The sequence below is a fragment of the Bombina bombina genome, chromosome 1, assembly GCF_027579735.1.
Source record: "Bombina bombina isolate aBomBom1 chromosome 1, aBomBom1.pri, whole genome shotgun sequence".
NCBI classification, from domain to species: domain Eukaryota; kingdom Metazoa; phylum Chordata; class Amphibia; order Anura; family Bombinatoridae; genus Bombina; species Bombina bombina.
In genome coordinates this window covers 599,429,334-599,454,739 of record NC_069499.1, presented here as the reverse complement: position 1 = coordinate 599,454,739, position 25,406 = coordinate 599,429,334, and the positions used below count along the sequence as shown (strand labels likewise).

The following is a 25,406-nucleotide window of genomic DNA, read 5'->3' as shown; positions in this document are numbered from 1 at the left end:
AAATGCTTCTAATAAAAGCTACAGCTGTTTCAAAAGTGTATTTAAGTATGCACCGTGCACCAGCATTTTAAATACAGCACTTGTTCAGAGAGCCTAAGGTGCTCGTATCATTTTGTGATGACTACATTTGTTAATTGCTGACATGATACAAGCCCCACTGGTGCTCAGGGCAGCTGTAGTATATAAAATGTGGGTGCAGTGACAATATCTAGCTATGCTTCACATGCACGTGCAGAGAAAAATGTTAACACTAAAACAGTGATAACTCTTAAAAGAAGCATTTTTGCCAATATATCTATATTGCAAATATGTTTTTATTCAAAGATGTAATTCATCTATGGCCATTTTCATTTTGACTGGAATGTCCCTTTAAAATAAAATGGATTTTTCACATCATTTATTTGCTAGATTTTCATATTCTAGCCATAAAAAATATATGTGGTAGCAGGGAGAAGGGGCTTGGTTTGTGGTGACAATGAAATTGCTGTAGCGAGAAAAAGGTAAAATATGCTGTTGGATAAATGTTTTACAAAGAAGGAAAAGGAAGTTATTGCATCTGAGTGTTTGTGTACAGAAACTAAATGTAAGTTTTAATATATACGTGTGTTTGTGTGTGCGTGTTGCTATCTAATGTTTAACGGCTAACTAGCACAACAATAAATATTCTCTTATGTATTACAGCATGCTATTTTTGCACTCATTCCCTCATTAAACTAAGTGCTTAATCCCTGCAGGGGGCTTAAATGGACAGTGTACTGTATGTAAAACTAGTTTCCCCTTAAAGGCACATGAAACCCAAAAAAAAATTTTTATAATTCAGATAGAGAATATAATTTTAAACAACTTTCTAATTTACTTCTATGATCTAATCTGTTCCATTCTCTTGGTATCATTTGTTGAAGGAGCAGCAATGCACTAATGGTTTCTAACTGAACACATGGGTGAGCCAATCACAATCAATATATATATGCATCCACCAATCAACAGCTAGAACCTAGGTTCTCTGCCGCTCCTAAGCTTGCCTAGATAAACCTTTTCGGCATAGGATAACAAGAGAAGAAAGCAAAATAAATAATAGAAGTAAATTGGAAAGTTGTTTGAAATTGTATTCTCTATCTGAATCATGAAAGAAAAATAATGGGTTTCATGTCCCTTTAATGTGTTTACAAGGGCTTGCTATATCAGCTGCATGGTTTAAAATGTATGGAGAATAGCTTCTTTAGGTATATTTTATAAATGAAATAGCTGTATCTGCTAAATAAAACAACAACCTTATCAAATGAGTTTCCATGGAGAGCAGACATTCGGCTAGATTACGAGTTTTGCGTTATGAGTATAATGCTGCTTTTTCACTACCGCTCCTATTACGAGTCTTGTAGGTACAGCTGTATCGCACACTTTTTTGGCCGTCACGCAACGTAACTACCGCACCTTTCAAAAAATCCTTTTTCAATGGGACTTCCACAGCGCCGGTATTACGAGTTTGCTTGTCCGGCCAAAAAGTGAGCGGTACAGCCTATAACTACAAGATCCGTACCGTCACCTGAAAGTCAGTAGTTATGAGTTTTACGCTACAAAGCTGTAGCATAAAACTCATAACTAAAGTGTTAAACACTAAAATAAAATTATAAACCCCTAATCTGCCGCTCTGGACATCGCCGCCACTATAATAAACATATTAACCCCTAAACTGCCGCACTCCCGCATCGCAAACACTAGTTAAATATTATTAACCTCTAATCTGCTGCCCCCAATGTCGTCACCACCTACATACACTTATTAACCCCTAATCTGCTGTCCCTAACATCGCCGCAACCTACATTACTGTTATTAACCCCTAATCTGCTGCCCCCAAAATCGCCACCAGCTAACTACACGTATTAACCCCTAATCTGCTGCCCCCAATGTCGCCGCCACTATATTAAACCTAACCCTAAGTCTAACACTAACGTAACCCTATCCCTAACACCCACTAACTTTAACATAATTAAAATAATTCCAAATAAAAATTACAATTAATACCTAAATTATTCCTATTTAAAAGTAAATAAATACTTACCTGTAAAATAAAACCTAAGCTAACTACAATATAACTAATAGTTACATTGTAGCTATCTTAGGTTTTATTTTTATTTCACAGGTAAGTTTGTATTTATTTTAACTAGTTAGACTAGTTAGTAATAGTTATTAACTATTTACTAACTACCTAGTAAAAATAAATACAAATATACTTGTAAAATAAAACCTAACCTGTCTTACAGTTAAACCTAACATTACACTAAAATTAAATAAATTAAATTAAATTAAAAAAATACATTTATCTAAATTACAAAAAATAATAAACATTAAATTACACAAAATAAAAAAGAAATTATTAAATATTTAAAATAATTACACCTAATCTAATAGCCCTATCAAAATAAAAAAGGCCCCCCAAAATAAAAAAAAACCTAGCCTACACTTAAAAGGGCCTTTTGCGGGGCATTGCCCCAAAGAAATCAGCTCTGTAAAAAAAATACAAACAACCCCCCCAACAGTAAAACCCACCACCCACACAACCAAACCCCCCAAATAAAAACCTACCTAAAAAAAACTAAGCTCCCCATTGCCCTGAAAGGGCATTTGGATGGGCATTGGCCTTAAAAGGGCATTTAGCTCTTTTACGCTGCCCAAAGTCCCTAATCTAAAAATAAACCCACCCAATAAACCCTTAAAAAAACCTAACACTAACCCCCGAAGATCCACTTATAGTTTTTGAAGACCGGACATCCATCCTCATCCAGCCGGGAGAAGTCTTCATCCTTCCGACGCGGAGCGGCTCCATCTGAAGACATCTGGCGCGGAGCATCCTTTTCATACGGACACAGTCGTACACAGAAGGTTACCTTTAAGGGACGCCATCCAAGATAGAATTCTATCAGCCAATCGGAATTAAAGGGTAAAAAATCCAATGCTGATTGGAACAGCCAATAGAATGCGAGCTCAATCCTATTGGCTGATTGGATCAGCCAATAGGATTGAAGCTCAATCCTTTTGGCTGATTGCATCAGCCAATAGGAATTTTTACCCTTTAATTCCGATTGGCTGATAGAATTCTATCAGCCAATCGGAATTCAAGGGACGCCATCTTGGATGACGTCCCTTAAAGGGAACCTTCAGTGTACGGCTGGGACCGTATGAAGAGGATGCTCCGCGCCGGATGTCTTAAAGATGAAGCCGTTCCGAGTTGGAAGGATGAAGATAGAAGATGCCGTCTGGATGAAGACTTTTGCTTGCCTGGAGGACGACTTCTTGTCGCTTGGATGAAGACTTCTCCCGGCTGGATGAGGATGGATGTCCGGTCTTCAAAAACTATAAGTGGCTCTTCGGGGGTTAGTGTTAGGTTTTTTTAAAGGTTTATTGGGTGGGTTTTATTTTTAGATTAGGGACTATGGGCACCATAAAAGAGCTAAATGCCCTTTTAAGGGCAATGCCCATCCAAATATCCTTTTCAGGGCAATGGGGAGCTTAGGTTTTTTAGGTAGGTTTTTATTTGGGGGGTTGGTTGTGTGGGTGGTGGGTTTTACTGTTGGGGGTTGTTTGTATTTTTTTTAAAAAGGTAAAACAGCTGATTTCTTTGGGGCAATGCCCTGCAAAAGGCCCTTTTAAGGGCTATTGGCAGTTTAGTGTAGGCTAGGTTTTATTTTATTTTATTTTGGGGGGGCTTTTTTATTACATTATATAACACCTACTAGTGTTAGGTGTTAGCGTAACTTAGGTTAGGTTTTATTTTACAGGTATATTTGTATTTATTTTAGCTAGGTAGTTATTAAATAGTTAATAACTATTTAGTAACTATTCTACCTAGATAAAATAAATACAAACTTGCATGTAAAATAAAAATAAAACCTAAGATAGCTACAATGTAACTATTAGTTATATTGTAGCTAGCTTAGGGTTTATTTTACAGGTAAGTATTTAGTCTTAAATAGGTATTATTTAGGTAATAATAGTAATTTTTATTTAGATTTAATTATATTAAAGTTAGGGGTGTTAGGGTAAGGGTTAGACTTAGGGGTTAATATATTTATTTAGTGTTAGTGATGTGCGAGGCCAGAGGTTTAGGGGTTAATAACTTTAGTATAGTGGCGGCGGCGACGTTGGGGGCGGCAGATTAGGGGTTAATAAGTGTAGGCAGGTGGCAGTAATATTGGGGCAGCATATTAGGGGTTAATAAATTTATGTAGGTGGCGGCGACATTGGGGGCGGCAGATTAGGGGTTAATAAGTGTAGGCAGGTGGCGGCGACATTGGGGGCGGCAGATTAGGGGTTAATAAATGTATATGGCTGGCGGCGACATTGGGGCGGCAGATTAGGGGTTAATAAGTGTAATATAGGTGTCGGTGATGTCAGGGGCGGCAGATTAGGGGTGTTTAGACTCAGGGTTTATGTTAGGGTGTTAGGTGTAAACGTACATTTTCTTTCCCCATAGACATCAATGGGGCTACGTTACGGAGCTTTACGCTCCGTCATTGCAGGTGTTAGGCTTTTTTTTTTAGCCGGCTCTCCCCATTGATGTCTATGGGGAAATCGTGCATGAGCACGTCAAAACAGCGCTGGTATTTGTGTGCAGTATGGAGCTCAACGCTGCCATATTGCCCGCAAACGCCGTTTTTTAGCAAACCTGTAATAGCAGCGATATTAAAGGTGAGCGGTGGAAATAACTTGCAAGTTAGTAGCGAGCCAGCCATAACGCAAAACTCTTAATCTGACCGATTGTTATCTTATCTCTCTATATTTAAACCAAATCCTCCTTTTCACTCTGCACAGTGAGACCAATACTTACAGAGAACAATGGAAAATTAACATTTTATTATCTCTGACCAACCACTCCTCACTGGGAGTATAATGTCTTCTAAACCTTCATGTTTGCATATCTTTTCTAAAACAGGTACTTATGTACTGAAATATGCAGTAGAGGTGGATACAACAGGTAACAGCAGCTATTTCAAATGACAAAATGAAGGTAAAGTCATTATTTGTAAACAAATTATTACATTCCAGCAGGTAAAATTGATCATTGGGAACAAATTAAGGGGAAGAAAAAAAAATCTCAGTAAACTATTTAGTTTCCATTGCTGTTGTAAACTGTGTAAACTTATGGTAACAACAAGCATCTCCATTACAGTCTATGAATATGTTTTATGTCACCACCAGTTTACAAAAGCAATGGAAACTAAGTCCTGCTCAATAACTGCAATGCACTACCGGTCATGAGAAGGACGTAGCTTGTGGGCTAATCAGGAACAACATACGCATGTAACCAGGCCATGCTCAGACAGTGTTGCCATTTGAGAGGGTTACACTCCTAGGGGCAGCAACTGGTACACATTGAAAATTGTAACAAATATACGGCTAGATTTAGAGTTTGGCGTTAGCCATCAAAAGCAGCGTTAAGGGGTCCTAACGCTGCTTTTTACCTCCCGCTGGTATTTAGAGTCAGCCAGGAAAGGGTCTAACGCTCACTTCCTTACCGCGACTCCAGGCTACCGCAGATCCCCTTACGTCATATCCTATCTTTTCTATGGGATTTGCCTAACGCTGGTATTTGGAGTCTTGGAAGAACTGAGCGGTAGACCCTCTACTGACAAGACTCCTACCGCCAAAAAAAGTCAGTAGTTAAGAGCTTTATGGGCTAATGCCAGAATATAAAGCTCCTAACTACTGTGCTACAAAGTACACTAACACCCATAAACTACCTATGTACCCCTAAACCGAGGCCCCCCCCCCACATCGTCAACCCTATAATCGTATTGAGCTTGCATTCTATTGGCTGATTGGAACAGCCAATAGAATGCGAGCTCAATACGATTGGCTGATTGGATCAGCCAATCGTATTGAACTTCAATCTGATTGGCTGATTGCATCAGCCAATCAGATTTTTCCTACCTTAATTCTGATTGGCTGATAGAATCCTATCAGCCAATCGGAATTGAAGGGACGTCATCTTGGATGACGTCCCTTAAAGGAACCTTCATTAGTCGGGAAGTTGAAGAGGATGGCTCCGCTCCGCTCCAGATGGATGAAGATTGAAGACGCCGCCTGGATGAAGACTTCTACCGGATGGAGGACCTCTTCTTGCCCCGCTTGGATGAAGACTTCTACCGGATGAAGGACCTCCTCTGCGCACCTTGGATGAAGAATTCGGCTCGGCTGGGTGAAGACGACTCAAGGTAGGATGATCTTCAGGGGGTTAGCGATAGTTTTTTTTAAGGGGGTTTGGGTGGGTTAGAGTAGGGGTATGTGGGTGGTGGGTTGTAATGTTGGGGGGGTATTGCATTTTTATTTTCAGGTAAAAGAGCTGATTACTTTGAGGCAATGCCCCGCAAAAGCCCTTTTAAGGGCTGGTAAAAGAGCTGATTACTTTTGTAATTTAGAATAGGGTAGGGCATTTTTTTATTTTGGGGGGATTTTTTATTTTATTAGGGGGCTTAGATTAGGTGTAATTAGTTTAAACTTCTTGTAATTTTTTTTAATTTTTTGTAATTTAGTGGGGGGGGGTTGTATTATAGAATAGTTTATTTAATTGTATTTTAGTTTAGCTAATTGTAGTTAATTTATTTAATTAATTTAATGATAGTGTAGTGTTAGGTGTAATTGTAACTTAAGTTAGGATTTATTTTACAGGTAATTTTGTACTTATTTTAACTAGGTAGCTATTAAATAGTTAATAACTATTTAATAGCTATTGTACCTAGTTAAAATAAATACAAAGTTGCCTGTAAAATAAATATAAATACTAAAATAGCTACAATGTAATTATTAGTTATATTGTAGCTATATTAGGGTTTATTTTATAGGTAAGTATTTAGTTTTAAATAGGAATAATTTATTTAATTTTAGGAATATTATTTTGTTTAATTAAAATTATATTTAACTTAGGGGGGTGTTAGGGTTAGGGTTAGAGTTAGGTTTAGGGGTTAATAACTTTATTATAGTAGCGGCGACGTTGGGGTTGGGAGATTAGGGGTTAATAATTGAAGGTAGGTGGCGGCGTTGTTAGGGAGGGCAGATTAGGGGTTAATACATTTATTATAGTGGCGGCGAGGTCCGGTCGGCAGATTAGGGGTTAATAAGTGTAGTTAGGTAGCAGCGACGTTGGGGGGGCAGATTAGGGGTTAATAACTATAATGTAGGTGTCGGCGATGTTAGGGGCAGCAGATTAGGGGTTCATAGGGATAATGTAGGTTGCGGCAGTGTCCGGAGCGGCAGATTAGGGGTTATTAGGTGTAAGGTTAGGGGTGTTTAGACTCGGGGTTCATGTTAGGTTGTTAGGTGCAGACTTAGAGAGTGTTTCCCCACAGGAAACAATGGGGCTGCGTTAGGAGCTGAATGCTGCTTTTTTGCAGGTGTTAGGTTTTTTTTCAGCCAGCTCAGCCCCATTGTTTCCTATGGGGATATCGTGCACAAGCACGTTTTTCCAGCTTACCGCTACCATAAGCAACACTGGTATTGAGGGTTGAAGTGGCATTAAATTATGCTCAACGCTCCCTTTTCTGAGCCTAACGCAGCCACTCAGACAACTCTAAATACCAGCGTTGTTTAACCCTTTAAGGACACAGCTTTCAGTTTGCTCAATTGTTTTATGACGGAAAAAATCCGTCATATGTCCTTAAGAGGTTAAAGGGTGTGCTGGGGAAAAAAGCAGCGTTAGCTACGCGGGTCTTTACCGACAAAACTCTAAATCTAGGCGATAATGTTTTCATTTAAAAAAAAAACACTGCTTATGTAACACAAATGTACTACTTGTTCCTACGCTCCTGTGTCTTACTCAATAAAGCTGATCGGTGGTATTGTAACCATTTCATAACTACAATTCGCTGCCCGTGGAAAGAGCCACTACTAAGCAATGAAACGCTTATCGCTAGCTGCACTACAGCCACACAAATGGATTTTATCTCAAAATATTTTTGGGGGGGTTTCATGTATTTTTGAAAAGCATCTAAAAAAAAAAAAGTCTGTCACATCTTTCCCTGTGTCTTACCAAAGGTCTCTATGTGAGAGGAACATCTCTCAACAATCCGCGGCACTTGTTTGTAGATCGGATTCAGACTGAGCCATGAGATGTGCTCGTCTCTTTGACTCCTTAACTCGTCTGGATGTGATAAATGCAAAGCCTCCAGGAGCCGAGCATCTCCATCATCCAATTCTGTGATTGAATCAACAGACAAGGCCCCCTAGAGAAGACAGTGAAGGTGCATTGTCAAGGAAAGGAGTAGAATGAATCATGGGAAGAGGTTTATTAATGCAATAGGAGCAGTTATTAGAGCTTATGTAAAGCAATAGGGGTTTTATAGGGAAGAGTTATATGGAAAGAAGCGGATGAGCTATATTGATGGAGATGTAGGAGGGGTTATATAAAAAATAATATTTATATAACTGGAAAGAATTATTAGGAATATCTAGAATTAGGCATTATAATGGACTTAAAGGGACATAAAGCCAACACATTTTCTTTCATGATTAAGACAGTACATACAATTTTAAACAACTTTTTCAATTGACTTCTATTATCAAATTTTCTTTCTTTCCTTGTTATCCTTTGTAAGGAAGCTCAGGGATGTGTGTGTGTGTATCTGCAGTACTACAGGATGTAAGATCAGGGGTGTGTGTGTGTCTGCAGTACTACAGGATGTAAGCTCAGGGGTGTGTGTGTCTGCAGTACTACAGGATGTAAGCTCAGGTGTGTGTGTGTCTGCAGTACTACAGGATGTAAGCTCAGGGGTGTGTGTGTGTCTGCAGTTCTACAGGATGTAAGCTCAGGGGTGTGTGTGTGTCTGCAGTACTACAGGATTTAAGCTCAGGGGTGTGTGTGTGTCTGCAGTACTACAGGATGTAAGCTCAGGGGTGTGTGTGTGTCTGCAGTTCTACAGGATGTAAGCTCAGGGGTGTGTGTGTGTCTGCAGTACTACAGGATGTAAGCTCAGGGGTGTGTGTGTGTCTGCAGTTCTACAGGATGTAAGCTCAGGGGTGTGTGTGTGTCTGCAGTACTACAGGATGTAAGCTCAGGGGTGTGTGTGTGTCTGTAGTACTACAGGATGTAAGCTCAGGGGTGTGTGTGTGTCTGCAGTACTACAGGATGTAAGCTCAGGGGTGTGTGTGTGTCTGTAGTACTACAGGATGTAAGCTCAGGGGTGTGTGTGTGTCTGCAGTACTACAGGATGTAAGCTCAGGGGTGTGTGTGTGTCTGCAGTACTACAGGATGTAAGCTCAGGGGTGTGTGTGTGTCTGCAGTACTACAGGATGTAAGCTCAGGGGTATGTGTGTGTCTGCAGTACTACAGGATGTAAGCTCAGGGGTGTGTGTGTCTGCAGTACTACAATGTTATACATCAGCAAGAGCACTGTTAGTATAAAGGAATATAATATGTTGTGAGGTTTACATGGAAGGCGATAAGGTTGGGGACAGAGGCGGAACTACCATTGGTGCAGCAGGTGCAGTGGCACCAGGGCCCAAGTTCTGGTGCGGGGGCCATAGCAACTAGTCTATACATAGGCTGTGCAGAATATGTACTGACCTAATGCAAAAGAGACTTTTATTATTGCACGTTGCAGGTCCATCTTATCTACACTGTAAATCTATACTCAAAATCATTATACATATGTATATTATTACTATTGCTTACTAATGAGTTACCGGGGGGGGGGGGATATTTTGCACCAGGGCCCTCTGTTAAGTAGGTCCACTACTGGTTGTAGAATAGGGAGTAAATAGGAAAGTTGTAGAAAATGTAAAGAGGTAACAGCAGAAATGTTTATTTATGTCTATAGATAGAGAACAATACTTGGGGCTATTGTGATGGTAGTTTTAAAGAGACATAAATTAATTGATATCAACGGCATTTTGAGAAAGTTCTGGTGGCAATTTCAAGCGCACACAGACAACCACCATACTGGCAACAATTCACAAGCACAAGAACAGTTGTCATTAAGGAAGAAGACATCGTTTTAAAAAAATCTACTTTTTTTTCTTTTCTTTTTTTTTTTTAAATGCCACTTATGGAATTTGAAGCACACATTATCAATTTAATTCTTATTTTATGTTCCTTTAAGAAGTATAAGGGGAAAAAGAAGAATCGTCTAAGGAAGTTATCTGTTATATTGAATAATACAATGAAGTATAATGTTATATAAACATTCAAATTATTTCTTAAAAATGATGGATTTGGGGACAGTAACCTCTCTCGCAATGTGACATCTGGAAGTAATTTCCTGCTCTCCTCCCCCACTGTCTAATAATGCCATAAATAACTGTACAGAGAAAACTACAGGAAAGGACAGAGGCGAGCACTGGGGAGTAGTGAGAGCAGATAACTGTCATAGTAGTGTGTGTAGGGCAGTATGCAAAGCATTGTTCGCAGAAAGAGCGATACTGTGAGTGATGCACAAGTAGATTAGGAGAGAATAACATTTAATATTAGCAGAGAGGAGTACACTTAATGCTGCTTCTATCAATAATATCAAAATAAGTATTGTATTATTATTATTATTATCTCACTGTAATTTAACTCTAAAATTTGTTTTTTACCAACCGTCTGCATAATGCAGGAATCTATGCCTTAGCCCTGCAACATTCTATACAGTGATTGCTTGATGAGAACACTCAAGACAATGTTCGTAAACATTTTGGTAAAAACAAAAACAAAATGTATGCTTACCAAGGAGTCTACGACTTCATTCCTTACTGTTGGGAAATACAACACCTGGCCACCAGGAAGAGGCAAAGACAACACAGCCAAAGGCTTAAACATCCCTCCCACTTCCCCTATCCTCACAGTCATTCGGCCGAGGGAACAAGGAAAAGAAAGAGAAACATCAGGGTATAAAGGTGCCAGAAGAAAGTATAAAAAGGGAGCCGCCCAAACAAAATTTCTTACGACGGGGTCGTGGACTCTCCCTGCCAGGAAAGAAAGGAATTTATCTGGTAAGCATAAATGTTGTTTTCTTTCCATAAGGCAGGGAGAGTCCACGACTTCATTCCTTACTGTTGGGAAAACCATACCCAAGCTCCAGAGGACACTGAAGGAATAACGGGAGGGAACAAAAAGGAGGCGGACCCTAATCTGAGGGCACCACAGCCTGCAAAACCTTTCTCCCAAAAGCTGCTTTAGCCGAAGCAAAAACATATCAAACTTGTAAAATTTAGATAAGTATGTAAGGAGGACCTGGTAGCCGCCTTATAAATCTGCTCCATAGAGGCCTCATTCTTAAAAGCCAGGAAGAAGCTACTGCTCTAGTGAAATGAGCCGTAAACCTCTCAGGAGGCTGTTGTCCCACTGTCTCATAAGCAAGGTGGATGACACTCCTCAACCAGAAAGACAAGGAAGACATAGTGGCCTTCTGACCCCTACGTTTACCTGCATAGATGACAAACAAAGATGAAGATTGTCTGAACTCCTTAGTAGCCTGAAGGTAAAATTTCAAGGCACGAACCGAATCTAGATTGTGAAGCAGACGTTCCTTTACCGGAACAACAATCTCTTGATTAAAGGGACAGTCTACACAAAAATTGTTATTGTTTAAAAAGATAGATAATGTCTTTACTACCCATTCCCCAGCTTTGCACAACCAAAAATATACTTTATAACATTTAAATCTCTAATTTTCTGCCTATTTCAAAGGCTCTATTGACAGCCTCTTAATCACATGCTTTTGTATTTGCTTTTCACAACAGGAGACTGATAGTTCATGTGGGTCATATAGATTACAATGTGTTCACGCCCAGAAAGTTATTTAAGATTTAGCACAACACAGTACTAAATGCAACTCAATAGATTTTAAATAGTCACAGTCATGTGCTCAGGGGGCTGTCAGAAGATGCTTAGCTACAAGGTAATCACAGAGGTAAAAAGTATATTAATATAACTGTGTTGATTATGCAAAACTGGGGAATGGGTAATAAAGGGATTATCTATCTTTTAAAACAATAAAATTCTATTGTAGACTGTCCCTTTAATGTTCCAATCTGACACCACCTTTGGAAGGAAACCAAAAACTCAGTAGGAAGGCTCAGAAGCAGAGCCTTCCAGGATAACAGTTTAATGTCAACAGTATGCATTGGCTCAAACGGAGCCTGCTGCAACACACGAAGAACAAGGTTGAGACTCCAAGGCGGAGCCACCCTTCTAAACACAGGCCTGATCCTAGTCAGGTCCTTAACAAAGGACAGCACATTGAGAAGCTCAGCTAATCTCTTCTACAGCAACACCGACAGGGCCGCTAGCTGTCCATTTAGGGAACTAGCAGATAGACCCTTCTCCAGTCCATCCTGGAGAAAGAATAAAATTCTGGCAACCTTAATCTTATGCCAAGAAAAAACACGCTATTCACACCAGTGCAGATAAGTCCACCACACCTTATGATAGATGTGTCGAGTAACCGGCTTACAAGCTAGAATCAAAGTGTCAATAACACTCTCAGAGAAACCTCTCTTGGCTAAGACTAATCTCCATGCAGTCAGCCTCAGAGAATCTAGATTTTGATGTAGGAAGGGATTCTATAGTAGACGGTCCCTGCGACAGGGTAACCTCCATGGAGGAGATGAGGACATCCCCACCAGATCTGCAAACCAAGCCCTTTGCGGCCAGGGTGGAGCAATTAGAATCACCGGTGCTCGCTCCTGCTTGATCCAAGCCACCACACGGGGAGAAGAGCTAATGGAGGAAATAGATATGAGTCTGAACCTCTAGGGAACCACTAGAGCATCTATTAGTTCTGCTTGAGGATCCCTCAATCTGACCTGTACCTGGGTAGTTTGGCATTTAGACGGGAGGCCATGAGGTCTATCTCCGGCATCCCTCATCTGGAGCATATCTTTGCAAATACCTTGGGGTGGAGAGACCATTCCCCCAGGTGAAAAGATTGCCTGCTGAGGAAGTCTGCTTCCCAGTTGTCCACACCTGGAATGCGGATCACTGACAGCATACAGTTGTGGGTCTCCCAAACCTCTCTCATAGCTAAGGAACTCCTTGTTCCTCCCTGATGGTTGATGTAGGCTACCAAAGTTATATTGTCTGATTGGAATCTGATAAACTGGGACAAACCCAGAAGGGGCCAAGCTATTGTTATAAGTTCCAAGATATTGATCGGCTACATGGACTCCTCCTGAGTCCACAGATTCTGTGCCTTCTTGGTACCCCAAACGGCTCCCCAGCTGGATAGACTTGTGTCCGTAGTCACAATCTCCCAGGATGGTCTCAAGAAGCACATGCCTTGGGACAGGTGCTCTTGACAGAGCCACCAAGAGAGCAAATCTCTCGACAGGCTGTCCAGTATTATCTGTTGGGACAGGTCTGAATGGTTATGTTAGTTTGCAACGTCTCTGATCCGTTAGAAAGATCTTCATGGATACCGCGTCTATAACTGTACTGGTATGTGAAGTAAGAGAACTTTTTTCAAGTTTATCTTCCATCCAGGTGACTGAAGAAGACTTAGAAGGAATTCTAAGTGCTCCCTTGCTAGACGAAAAGATGGTGTCTGTACCAAGATATCGTCCAGGTAAAGTGCTACTGCGATACCTCGTGTTCTGGCAACCGCTAGGAGAGCTCCCAGAACCTTCGTAAATATTGGAGCAGTAGCTAAGCCAAATAGAAGTGCTATGAACTGAAAGTGTTGGTCCAGAAATGCAAACCTCAGGAATTGAAAATGTTCCCTGTGTATCGGAATGTGAAGGTATGCATCCTTCAGGTCTATGGTAGTCAAAAAATGTCCTTACAGAACCAGAGGAAGGATTGATCTTATTGTCTCCATCTTGAAGGATGGGAATCTTAGAGATTAGTTCATGGACTTCGAGTCCAGAATTGGACGAAAAGTTCCCTCCTTCTTGGAAACCACAAAGATAATTGAATAGAACCCCAGACCTCTTTCTGATGCAGGTACCGGGACAATTACTAGACTAGGTCCCGTACGCAAACTAAAAATGCTGTCCTCTTCTCTGGTCTTGTAGACAGTCTGGAGAAAAGGAATCTGCCCCTGGGTGGATGGGACTTGAATCCTATCTGGTATGCCTGAGATACGACCTCCAGAACCCAAGGGTTCTGAACATCCTGAAACCAAGCGTCTGAGAAAAGCCACAATCTGCCCCCTACTCAATCCGATCCCGGATCAGGGGCCGCCACTTCCTTCCCGACTTGTTATCAGCTTGGACTTGTTCCAGGACTCAGCCGGCTTCCAAGTACTCTTGGGCTGCTCGGACTTGGTTGAGGATTGAGATCATTGGGTCTTGTCTGAATGAAAGGAATGAAAATTCGATGACTGTCGTCCCTTAGGTCTGTTCTTCATATCCTGTGGCAGGAAGGCTCCTTTACCTCCGGTAAAAGTGGAAATGATGGAGTCCAGACCTGGTCCGAATAAGATCTTCCCCTTGAAGGGGAGAGAAAGTAACCTGGAATTAGAAGTCATATCCGCAGAAAAAGACTTCAACCAGAGAGCCCGACGGGGCTAGAACCACAAAACCTGAAGCCTTTGTGTTCAGGCGAATAATTTGCATATTCGCATCACAGACGGAGTTAGCAATTCTTAATGCCTTAATTTTCTCCTGAATTCTTGCACCAGTAGGTAACTGCTCCCATCACCGAGGCTACTGCTGCCGCAGGTTGGAATAAAAACCCTGTGTGTTGGAACATTCTCCTCAGGATAGTTTCCAATTTCTTGTCCATAGGCTCTCTAAAGAATGAACTATCCTCAAGGGGGATAGTAGTATGCTTAACTAGCGTCAAAATGGTGCCATCCACCTTAGGTATGGAACCCCACAATTCTATTTGCGAGTCAAGGACCAGAAACAATTTCTTAAAAGTTGCCGAGGGAGAAAAGGAAGTTCCGATTCTTTCCCATTCATCATACAAACTGGTACAGGAAAAGTCTATGGGACCTTCCTGTTTTCGTAGAGCCTGTCTAACTTAGGGATCTTAGGATCCTCAGGTAGCTTAGCCTCTGGAACCTCTAGTGTAGACAGGACCTCCTTTAGTAAAAAATTAAATGTTTAATTTTTAATCTAAAGGAGGGTTCCTACACCGGAGGACACTTAGTAACAGACGTCTCCGACTCAGAAAGTTCACCATCTGACGCTACATTGGTTAACTTATCCTCAGATAGCTGAGACATACAGGCTAGATCCAATAGAAATTTAGATGACTCTAAGTCGGGAGAACTATGTTTAACGTTTCTCTTACGTTTCCCCGAGATAGGTAGGGCACTCAGGGCCGCAGACACCACCAATTGTAGCTGAACGGTGAAGTCCACAGGAAAAAGGCTCCCTCCACATGGAGAATTAGCTGTGCCGTGGGGAACTGCATGTGAAGCGGTTTGAGTAGACAAGTATTATTATTCACTATAGAAGGAGTGGAACCCTCTAACGTTGTATCAGAGTCCTCCATAGCCATAGCTTTCTCTTACGTTTCCCAGAGATAGGTAGGGCACTCAGGGCCGCAGACACTGCCAATTGTAGCTGCACGGTGAAGTCCACAGGAAAAAGGTCCCCTCCACATGGAGAATTAGCTGTGCCGCGTGGAACTGCATGTGAAGCGGTTGAGTATTATTATTCACTATAGAAGGAGTGGAACCCTCTAACGTAGTATCAGAGTCCTCCATAGCTTTGGTATGTAATTCCACACATGTAATAAAAAACTATACAAAAAACAAGCATTTTTAATATAAACAGGCACTTTTACAATCCCAATGGCTGGGGCACTCACCACCTCCTAGACACAGAAAAATGATCAGTGAAACGCTCTCCTCAGGAGTGCTGTCTGCAGCAGGATTGCAAAGAAGTGAAAGAGGCCGCACCTGGTCACGTGGTGCGCAAGACAGGACTTCCCCTGCTAAAACTGTGCAACACTCAAAAATGAAAGTGAAACCTGTCTGTTCCCAAGCCAAAAGCACACAATTTTATGATCCCAAAAACTAAAGTGAAACCTGTCTCCAAACCTAATGCAGAACATAAAGATCCCCATAACTGTTCCCAATAATCTCCCTAAAGGAGATATTACCCCTGATCCTATTGAGTTATAGAGAAGTCACACTGTGTCCCTATACAGGAGTCCCTGCTATAACAATAAAGCGGACTTACCCTCTAGGATCCATGCTGTGAAACAGATACAGCCTCTCAAGTGTGACAGCCTTGTAGCGACGCTCTGACAGGGACCTGAGTGATTAAAAGCAAGCAGTGAAACTCGTCAACACTGATAGCTCAGGAATTGTTAGCTAACAGCCTGGATGGTTTCACAGAAAAACTTTTCCCTGCATCTCCAGACTCTAACTTTCATAAATACTTTCACTGAGAGGTTTATATGATTACTTAAAACTCCAGTCCTCTCTTGAAGGGAACATACCCATTACAGGACTATCCAAATCTTCTGTCACTTCTCTGCCACCTTCTCTAGTGACAAAAGGCAAAGAATGACTGGGAGGATAGGGGAAGTGGGAGGGATATTTAAGCCTTTGGCTGGGGTGTCTTTGCCTCCTCCTGGTGGCCAGGTGTTGTATTTCCCAACAGTAAGGAATGAAGTTGTGGACTATCCCTGCCTTATGGAAAGAAAAAGTAGTTTTATATATATATATAAACAATTTAATGTCCCTTTAAGAACAAGCAACAGCAGAGAAGGAACTGCAGGAGGCACCATTAACAGTTAGAAAGAAGAATAAAATTAAGTGTTAACAAAGAAAGAAGCTCACAGACAGGTAGATTTCGAGTTCTGCATTACGGCTTTTAACGCTGAAAAAATGGCAATTTCAGCGTAATGGCAGAAACGCAGCTATCACGAGTCGTGTCGGTATAGCAATAGCGCAAGCATTTTAGCCTGTAACGCAACATCCATTCCGCACTTTAAAAAAATGACGTTTTTGCGTGGGATTTTCATTGCGCCGATATTACAGGTTGTGCGTTCCAGCTAAAAAGCTTGCATTACAGACTTTACCGACACGATCCATACTGCCACCTGAGAGCAGTAGTTATGAGTTTTGCACCACAAAAATTTTTCACAAAACTCATAACTAAAGTGTTACAAAGTACACTAACACCCATAAACTACCTATTAACGCCTAAACCGCCACCCTCCCGCATCACAAACACTATTTAAAATTTAACACCACTAAGGAATAAGAGCCTAAAGGTTCAAGGAGGACCCAACTGGGGATCGTCCAATAGAAGGGGTGAAGGGATAAAACTTAACTTTTAATAAGGTGAAAATAAAACATAATCAGCTAGATTACGAGTTTTGCGTTAGAGGCTATGCGGTGCTAACGAGCAGTTTATGCTCACCGCTCACTTACAGATAGCGCTGGTATTACGGGTTTTTACAAACCCGGCGTTAACAGACAAGAAGTGAGCATTGAGCAAATTTTGCTTAAAATCTCACTTCAATACCAGCGCTGCTTAAGTCAGCTGTGAGCTGGTGTAACGTGCTCGTGAAAAAAAAAGTCTAACACCTGAAAAAAAGCAGCGTTTAGCTCCTAACGCAGGCCCCATTGATTCCTATGGGGAAATAAAATGTATGTCTACACCTAACACCCTAACATGAACCCCGAGTCTAAACACCCCTAATCTTACACTTATTAATCCCTAATCTGCCGCCTCCGACATCGCCGACACCTACATTATATTATTAACCCCTAATCTGCCGCTCCGGATACCGCCGCCACCTACATTATAGTTATGAACCCCTAATCTGCTGCCCCCAACATCGCCAACACCTAAATTATACTTATTAACCCCTAATATGCTGCCCCCAACATCGCCGCCACCTACATTATATTTATTAACTCCTAATCTGCCGCCCCCAACGTCGCCGCCACTATTCTAAATGTATTGACCCCTAAACCTAAGTCTAACCCTAACCCCCCCTAACTTAAATATAATTTAAATAAATCTAAATAAAATTCATATCATTAACTAAATTATTCCTATTTAAAACTAAATACCTGTAAAATAAACCCTAAGATAGATACAATATAACTAATAGTTACATTGTATCTAGCTGAGGCTTTATTTTTATTTTACAGGCAAGTTTGTATTTATTTTAACTAGGTAGAATAGTTATTAAATAGTTATTAACTATTTAATTACTACCTAGCTAAAATAAATACAAATTTACCTGTAAAATAAAACCTATCCAAAGTTACAATTACACCTAACACTACTCTATAATTAAATTAATTGCCTAAATTAAATACAATTAAATAAAATTAGCTAAGGTACAAAAAAAAAACACTAAATTACAGAAAATAATAAACAAATTACAAGATTTTTAAACTAATTACACCTAATCTAATCCCCCTAACAAAATAAAAAAGCCCCCCTAAAATAAAAAAGCCCTACCCTACACTAAATTACAAATAGCCCTTATAAGGGCCTTTTGTGGGGCATTGGCCCAAAGTAATCAGCTCTTTTACCTGTAAAAAAAATTACAATCTCCCCCCAACATTAAAACCCACCACCCACACAACCAACCCTACTCTAAAACCCACCCAACCCCCCCTTAAAAAAACCTAACACTAACCCCTTGAAGATCACCTTACCGGGAGATGTCTTCATCCAACCTGGCCGAAGTCCTCAATGAAGCCGGGAGAAGTCTTCATCCAAGCCGGGCAAAGTGGTCCTCCAGACGGGCAGAAGTCTTCATCCAGACGGCATCTTCTATCTTCATCCATCCGGCGCGGAGCGGGTCCATCTTCAAGACATCCGACGCAGAGCATCCTCTTCTTCCGACGGCTAAGACTGAATAAAGTTCCTTTAAATGATGTCATCCAAGATGGCGTCCCTTCAATTCCGATTGGCTAATAGAATTCTATCAGCCAATCAGACTTAAGGTAGAAAAAATCCTATTGGCCAATTGGATCAGCCAATAGGATTGAGCTGGCATTCTATTGGCTGTTTCAATCAGCCAATTGAATGCCAGCTCAATCCTATTGGCTGATTGCATCAGCCAATAGGATTTTTTGTACCTTAATTCCGATTGGCTGATAGAATTCGGATGTCTTGAAGATGGACCCGCTCCGTGCCGGATGGATGAAGATAGAAGATGCCATCTGGATGAAGACTTCTGCCCGTCTGGAGGACCACTTTGCCCGGCTTGGATGAAGACTTCTCCCGGCTTTGTTGAGGACTTCGGCCCGGTTGGATGAAGACGTCTCCCACTAAGGTGATCTTCAAGGGGTTAGTGTTAGGTTTTTTAAGGGGAGATTGGGTGGGTTTTAGAGTAGGGTTGGTTGTGTGGGTGGTGGGTTTTAATGTTGGGGGGGATTTGTAAGTTTTTTTTACAGGTAAAAGAGCTGATTACTTTGGGGCAATGCCCCGCAAAAGGCCCTTTAAAGGGCTATTTGTAATTTAGTGTAGGGTAGGGCTTTTTTATTTTGGGGGGCTTTTTTATTTTGTTAGGGGGATTAGATTAGGTGTAATTAGTTTAAAAATCTTGTAATTTGTTTATTATTTTCTGTAATTTAGTGTTTGTTTGTTTTTGTACTTTAGCTAATTTTATTTAATTGTATTTAATTTAGGCAATTAATTTAATTATAGAATAGTGTTAGGTGTTAGTGTAACTTAGGTTAGGTTTTATTTTACAGGTATATTTGTATTTATTTTAGCTAGGTAGTTATTAAATAGTTAATAACTATTTAGTAACTATTCTACCTAGTTAAAATAAATACTAACTTGCATGTAAAATAAAAATAAAGCCTAAGCTAGATACAATGTAACTATTAGTTATATTGTAGCTAGCTTAGGGTTTATTTTACAGGTAAGTATTTAGTTTTAAATTGTAATAATTTAGTTAATGATATGAATTTTATTTAGATTTATTTAAATTATATTTAAGTTGGGGGGGTTAGGGTTAGACTTAGGTTTAGGGGTTAATAAATTTAATATAGTGGCGGCGACGTTGGGGTCGGCAGATTAGGGGTTAATAAATGTAGGTAGGTGGCAGCGATGTTAGGAACGGCAGATTAGAGGTTAATAAAATTGAATTAGTGTTTGCGAGGCTGGAGTGCGGCGGTTTAGGGGTTAATATATTTATTATAGTGGTTGCGATATCCGGTTCGGCAAATTAGGGGTTAAAAAATGTATTATAGTGTTTGCGATGTGGGAGGGCCTCGGTTTAGGGGTTAATAGGTAGTTTATGTTAGTGTACTTTTTAGCACTTTAGTTAAGAGTTTTATGCTACGGCGTTGTAGTGTAAAACTCTTAACTACTGACTTTAAAATGCAGTACCAGTCTTGACAGGAGAGGGTGTACCGCTCACTTTTTGTCAGACTCGTAATACTGGCGTTATGCAAGTCCCATTGAAAAAATAGGATACCCAATTTACGTAAGTGGATTTGCGGTATTTCCAAGTCTGGCCAAAAAAGTGAGCGGTAAACCTGTACCTGCAAGACTCGTAATACCAGCGGTCATTAAAAAGCAGGGTTAGGACCGGCCAACGCTGCTTTTTAAGCCTAACCCACAACTCGTAATCTAGCCGAATGTAAATTAAAAACACAGTGTGATAAAATGAGTGAATCACCAATCAGGGTAAAGTTCCAGAGGATAATACCTCTTTAAAATAAAATTGGATACCCTTAGAATTAATTATTCAATGACCAAAACCTAAAATGGGGTAGTTAAATAAACCAAATCAAGGTTGAATGAATTAAAGGGGGCCACAAAATGGCATAAAAGTTCAATAGGGTTAATAATCGTACTGCAGCCAGGTGCCCCCTGTGATTCTTGAGCAAAAAGTGCTATAACTTGAAATGGTAGCAAAATCCTATGCGGGTTTCGAGCTTACTTGTTATATGGGTAATTTGCAATTTTGCTCCGGTGCTACAAAGAATATTAAATATATGATATGAAGTCCAATTGTTGGAAATAGGTGCAAAGATAAACTAAGTGTGTCTGGATGTTCCCTAATTCCCCTTTATATTTATTCAGGGTTGTGTTGAGATACAGTTCATTGACTGCCTATGTAAACGGTAAATAGGGTTTTATCAAATATTCCCACTCGGTTGGTTAGACAATTAGGGACATTACACCCTCCCATGTAGGATGAACCGACACACTTGTCACTTCGGAGTGGAGTAAATCATGAACTCTATATGTGTGTTGCTGTTTATTACATACACTTGGGTAGTGAGCTGTGATTTATCACTGCCAATAGAAAGCAGCGTTATCATCTAAATTGTACTGCACATTAAATAAAAATAAAAATAAATTAAAAAATTGCATGCTCTACCTGAACCATGAAAAAAACAAACAAATTGGCTTTAGTATCACTTTAAGCAAAGCAGCTTATGTTATCAGTGATGGGCTACTATATGGCACAATCATAGCTCATGTTGTAGCACTGGAAAGAAATCAAAATGAACGCGTTTGTGTTTGCTGGTGAGCCAATCACAGGGAGTATATGTACTTAGCCACCAATTACCGGATGTTGAGCTCTGCAGTAGTGGTGTATCAACACTCCGGAGGTGAATTTATCTATGTCCTTATCACCTTTGCAGTGGTTACATTGTAGCATTTTATTATTGCACATTTATAACTTTAATGACAATAATATGAAAGGTAACTATTATGACCCAGTATCAGTGAGCAAGACGAACCATAGAACTGAGCAGCAGTCAGTGTGGAACAATGTGAAAGATAACTGATAACTTATCCAGCAAAAAAAATGCAACAGAAAATCTCATTCAATCACTGCCCTCTAATGCAGTATTTATCAGCTCATTCATAGTCATCCGAAATGTCAAAGTAAGCACTGTATAAAAAAAATGCAAAATATAGTATTGTAATCACTATTTATATGCCTGTTTGTCCTACAATTTACTTTAAAATCTGCCTGTATTATTTTTTGTTACTGTTGATTTGGTCTTTAGTTTTTTGAGGGGGGTGAGGTTGTGATGAAAAACTGATTTTATTTTGTTTATATGCTTGAGGTAAGGCTGTGGATATTGTTTATCAGCTAATGATCAGTTAATGTGCATTTAATCTGTAATTTTTGTAAAGTTTTGTTTTTTGTTATCTCAACACAATCAATCCCCGTAATTTATTCACTGATAATTCCAGACAATATAGAGGCGTAACAAGAACTCACTGGGCTCCAGGGCAAAGCCTGTAGCAGGGCCCCCCTCATTTGAACAGCACCCCTTTCAAAGGTAATGAGCAATACACTCAAATACACACAAATACACAAACATATACACATATACCAACTTACACACACACCCAAAACATACATATACAGTACTTATAGCCACATACACACACACACACACACACATGCACACATACATACACATACACACACATTACACACACAAACACATATACATACACTTATAGCCACATACACACACAAACACATGCACACATACATACACATATATACACATACATTACACACACAAAAAACATACATATACTTAAAGCAACATACACACACAAACACATGCACACATACATACAAATATATACACATACACACACATTACACACACAAAAAACATACATATACTTATAGCCACATACACACACACAAACACATGCACACATACATACACAAATATACACATACACACACATTACACAAACACACATAACATACATACAATTATAGCCACATACACACACACAAAAATGCACACATACATAAACATATATACACATACACACACATTACACACACACAAAACATACATACTGTATACTTATAGCCACATACACACACACAAACACATGCACACATACATATATGCACACATATATATATTTATATATATATATATATATATATATGTATACACACATACAAACACATGCACACTAACACATACATATGCACAAACACATGCACACAGGCACACATACATATACACTCACACACATAGACATGCACATACATACACAAGAGAGAGTTGATGCACAGCCTAGCAAACACCCGTAACAAACACTACAGCACTAAGAAAAACACATATCACAGTAAACTGCTTGCCTTATGTGCAGAGCTTTCTTTTCCCCAATTATTTTTCAGCCACCACAATTTTTTAACCTAATCTAGTGGTGATTCGAAAAACTGCAGCCCTGTAAACAAGTGGTTCTGGAATCTGATTCTGCTTGAGCAGCAGCAAGCCTCCTAAAAGGACAGGCCTGTAGCAGTGGAGTCCCTAAAACTACCACAACCTTCCCAACAAAGGAAAGAAGATGTTGGTAATGTATATAATCTAGAGTCCTCAAGTACCAGTAATGAAGAATTTGATACCCCCATATTAGTCACGAAGGGATAGTTCCCAATAATGGTATGTGCCTATGTAGTAGTACACATGTAACAGGTGGAAAGACATGAAAACGTATAGTTGTAGCGGATTAGCTTACAACTGTTCACAACCTGTTTGTTTCCAACGCTTTCAACCTCTTAGCTATTACTGAAACCTGGCTATCTTCCTCTGACACTGCTTCCATTGCTGCTCTCACACATGGTGGTATTCACTTTAGCCACACACCTAGACCAGGTGAGAGACACGGTGGCGGTGTTGGCATCTTACTCTCCCCCTCCTGCTCCTATCAGTACCTATCCCCATTTCCATCTCTCTCCTTTTCTTCCTTTGAAGTGCACTGCATTCGCCTGTTCTCCCCTCTCTCTCAGAGTGGTAGTTATCTATCGCCCCCCTGGACCAACTTCCCAATTCCTTGACAACTTTGCTGCCTGGCTTCCTTCCTTTCTCTCCACAAATACACCTGCTCTAATTCTAGGGGACTTCAACATCCCCATTGACAAGCCATCTGCCCCTGCTGCCTCTAAACTTCTCTCACTCACTAACTCCTTCACCTCCTGTCACAATCCACCCTATTCCCTACCCACTGCGAAGGACACTCATTTGATCTGGTATTCTCCTATCTCTGCTCTCTCTCTAATGTTGCATGTTGCCCATTTCCCATCTCAGACCACCATCTGCTCACCTTTAATCCTAATATAGATACTAAACCTACTTCCCCCTCTCGCCCCTACACCAGCAGAAATCTGCACACTGTGGACGCTCCCCAACTCTCCAATCTTATTCAACTACGCCTCCCCCACACTTCCACGATATCCTGCCCTGACCTTGCTATAACCCACTTTAACAATACTCTCTCTGCTGCACTTGACACTCTCGCTCCACCCCAACCTCGCAAAGCCCCACGTCGTCCGCTCTAACCCTGGCACTCCCAACAAACACGTCACCTACAAAAATGCTCCCGCACTGCTGAGCGTGCCTGGAGGAAATCCCGCTCTGAACATGATTTCATGCACTATAAGTTCATTCTCTACTCTTACACCTCTGCCCTTCGCTTAGCTAAGCAAACCTACTTCTCCTCTCTTATATCCACTCACTCCTCAAACCCTAAAAGACTCTTCTCTATTTTCAACTCTCTCCTCTACCAACCTGCACCACCCCCCTCATCTGCATTCAGTGCTCAAGACCTCGCTGACTATTTTCTCAATAAAACACTTGCAATCCGAGGAAACATCCCAACACAAACCTGCAATCTCCCAACTCCGCTCCCAGTCACCCCCCTCTGCCACTCTCTGCACCCTCCTCCCAACCACCGAGAGTGAAGTGGCTTCCCTTTTGTCTTCCTCACACCTCACTACCTGCCCACTTGACCCTATTCCTTCACATCTAATTCCTCCTCTGTCTACCACCCTCACTCCGGCTCTTACTCACATATTTAACCTATCCCTTTCTACCGGCTCATTCCCTGCCTCCTTCAAACATGCGAAGGTCACCCCCATCCTCAAAAAACCCTCCCTCGACCCTAACTCCCCTGCAAACTACCGCCCCATATCACTGCTCCCACTAGCTTCAAAACTCCTCGAAAAACTAGTTTTCAATCGCCTAACCCACTTCCTGTCGTCCAACTCATTGCTTGACCCCCTGCAATCTGGCTTCCGTCCCCAACACTCAACTGAAACTGCTCTCACCAAGGTTACTAACGATCTCCTTTCTGCTAAAAACAAAGGCTACTACTCTATACTCATCTTACTTGACCTATCTGCTGCCTTTGACACTGTTGACCATCCCCTTCTCCTACAGTCTCTCAGTTCTCTTGGTCTCTGTGACACTGCCCTCTCCTGGATTCACTCTTATCTCTCTAACAGATCCTTCTCAGTCTCTTTTGCTGGTGACTCCTCCTCTCTATTGCCCCTGTCTGTTGGAGTACCTCAAGGCTCTGTCCTGGGTCCTCTACTCTTCTCTATTTACACTTCTTCACTGGGTAAACTTGTCAACAGCTATGGCTTCAGCTATCACCTCTATGCTGATGATACCCAGATCTACCTTTCCACCCCTGCACTCTCTCCTTCTGTCAACTCTCACATCAGCGACTGCTTATCTGGCATTTCTTCCTGGATGGCCTCTCACCACCTA

At 40.8% G+C, this 25,406-nt stretch overlaps 1 protein-coding gene across 1 annotated transcript in view; it reads right to left on the bottom strand.

Annotated features, from left to right (window-relative positions):
• ARHGAP36 (Rho GTPase activating protein 36) overlaps positions 1–25,406 on the bottom strand; it is a 111,959-nt gene that overhangs the window by 65,876 nt on the left and 20,677 nt on the right. The window contains exon 5 of the mRNA XM_053698934.1: positions 8,024–8,216. Coding sequence (XP_053554909.1) covers positions 8,024–8,216 — 193 coding nt within the window. The remainder of the gene's footprint in view (positions 1–8,023; positions 8,217–25,406) is intronic.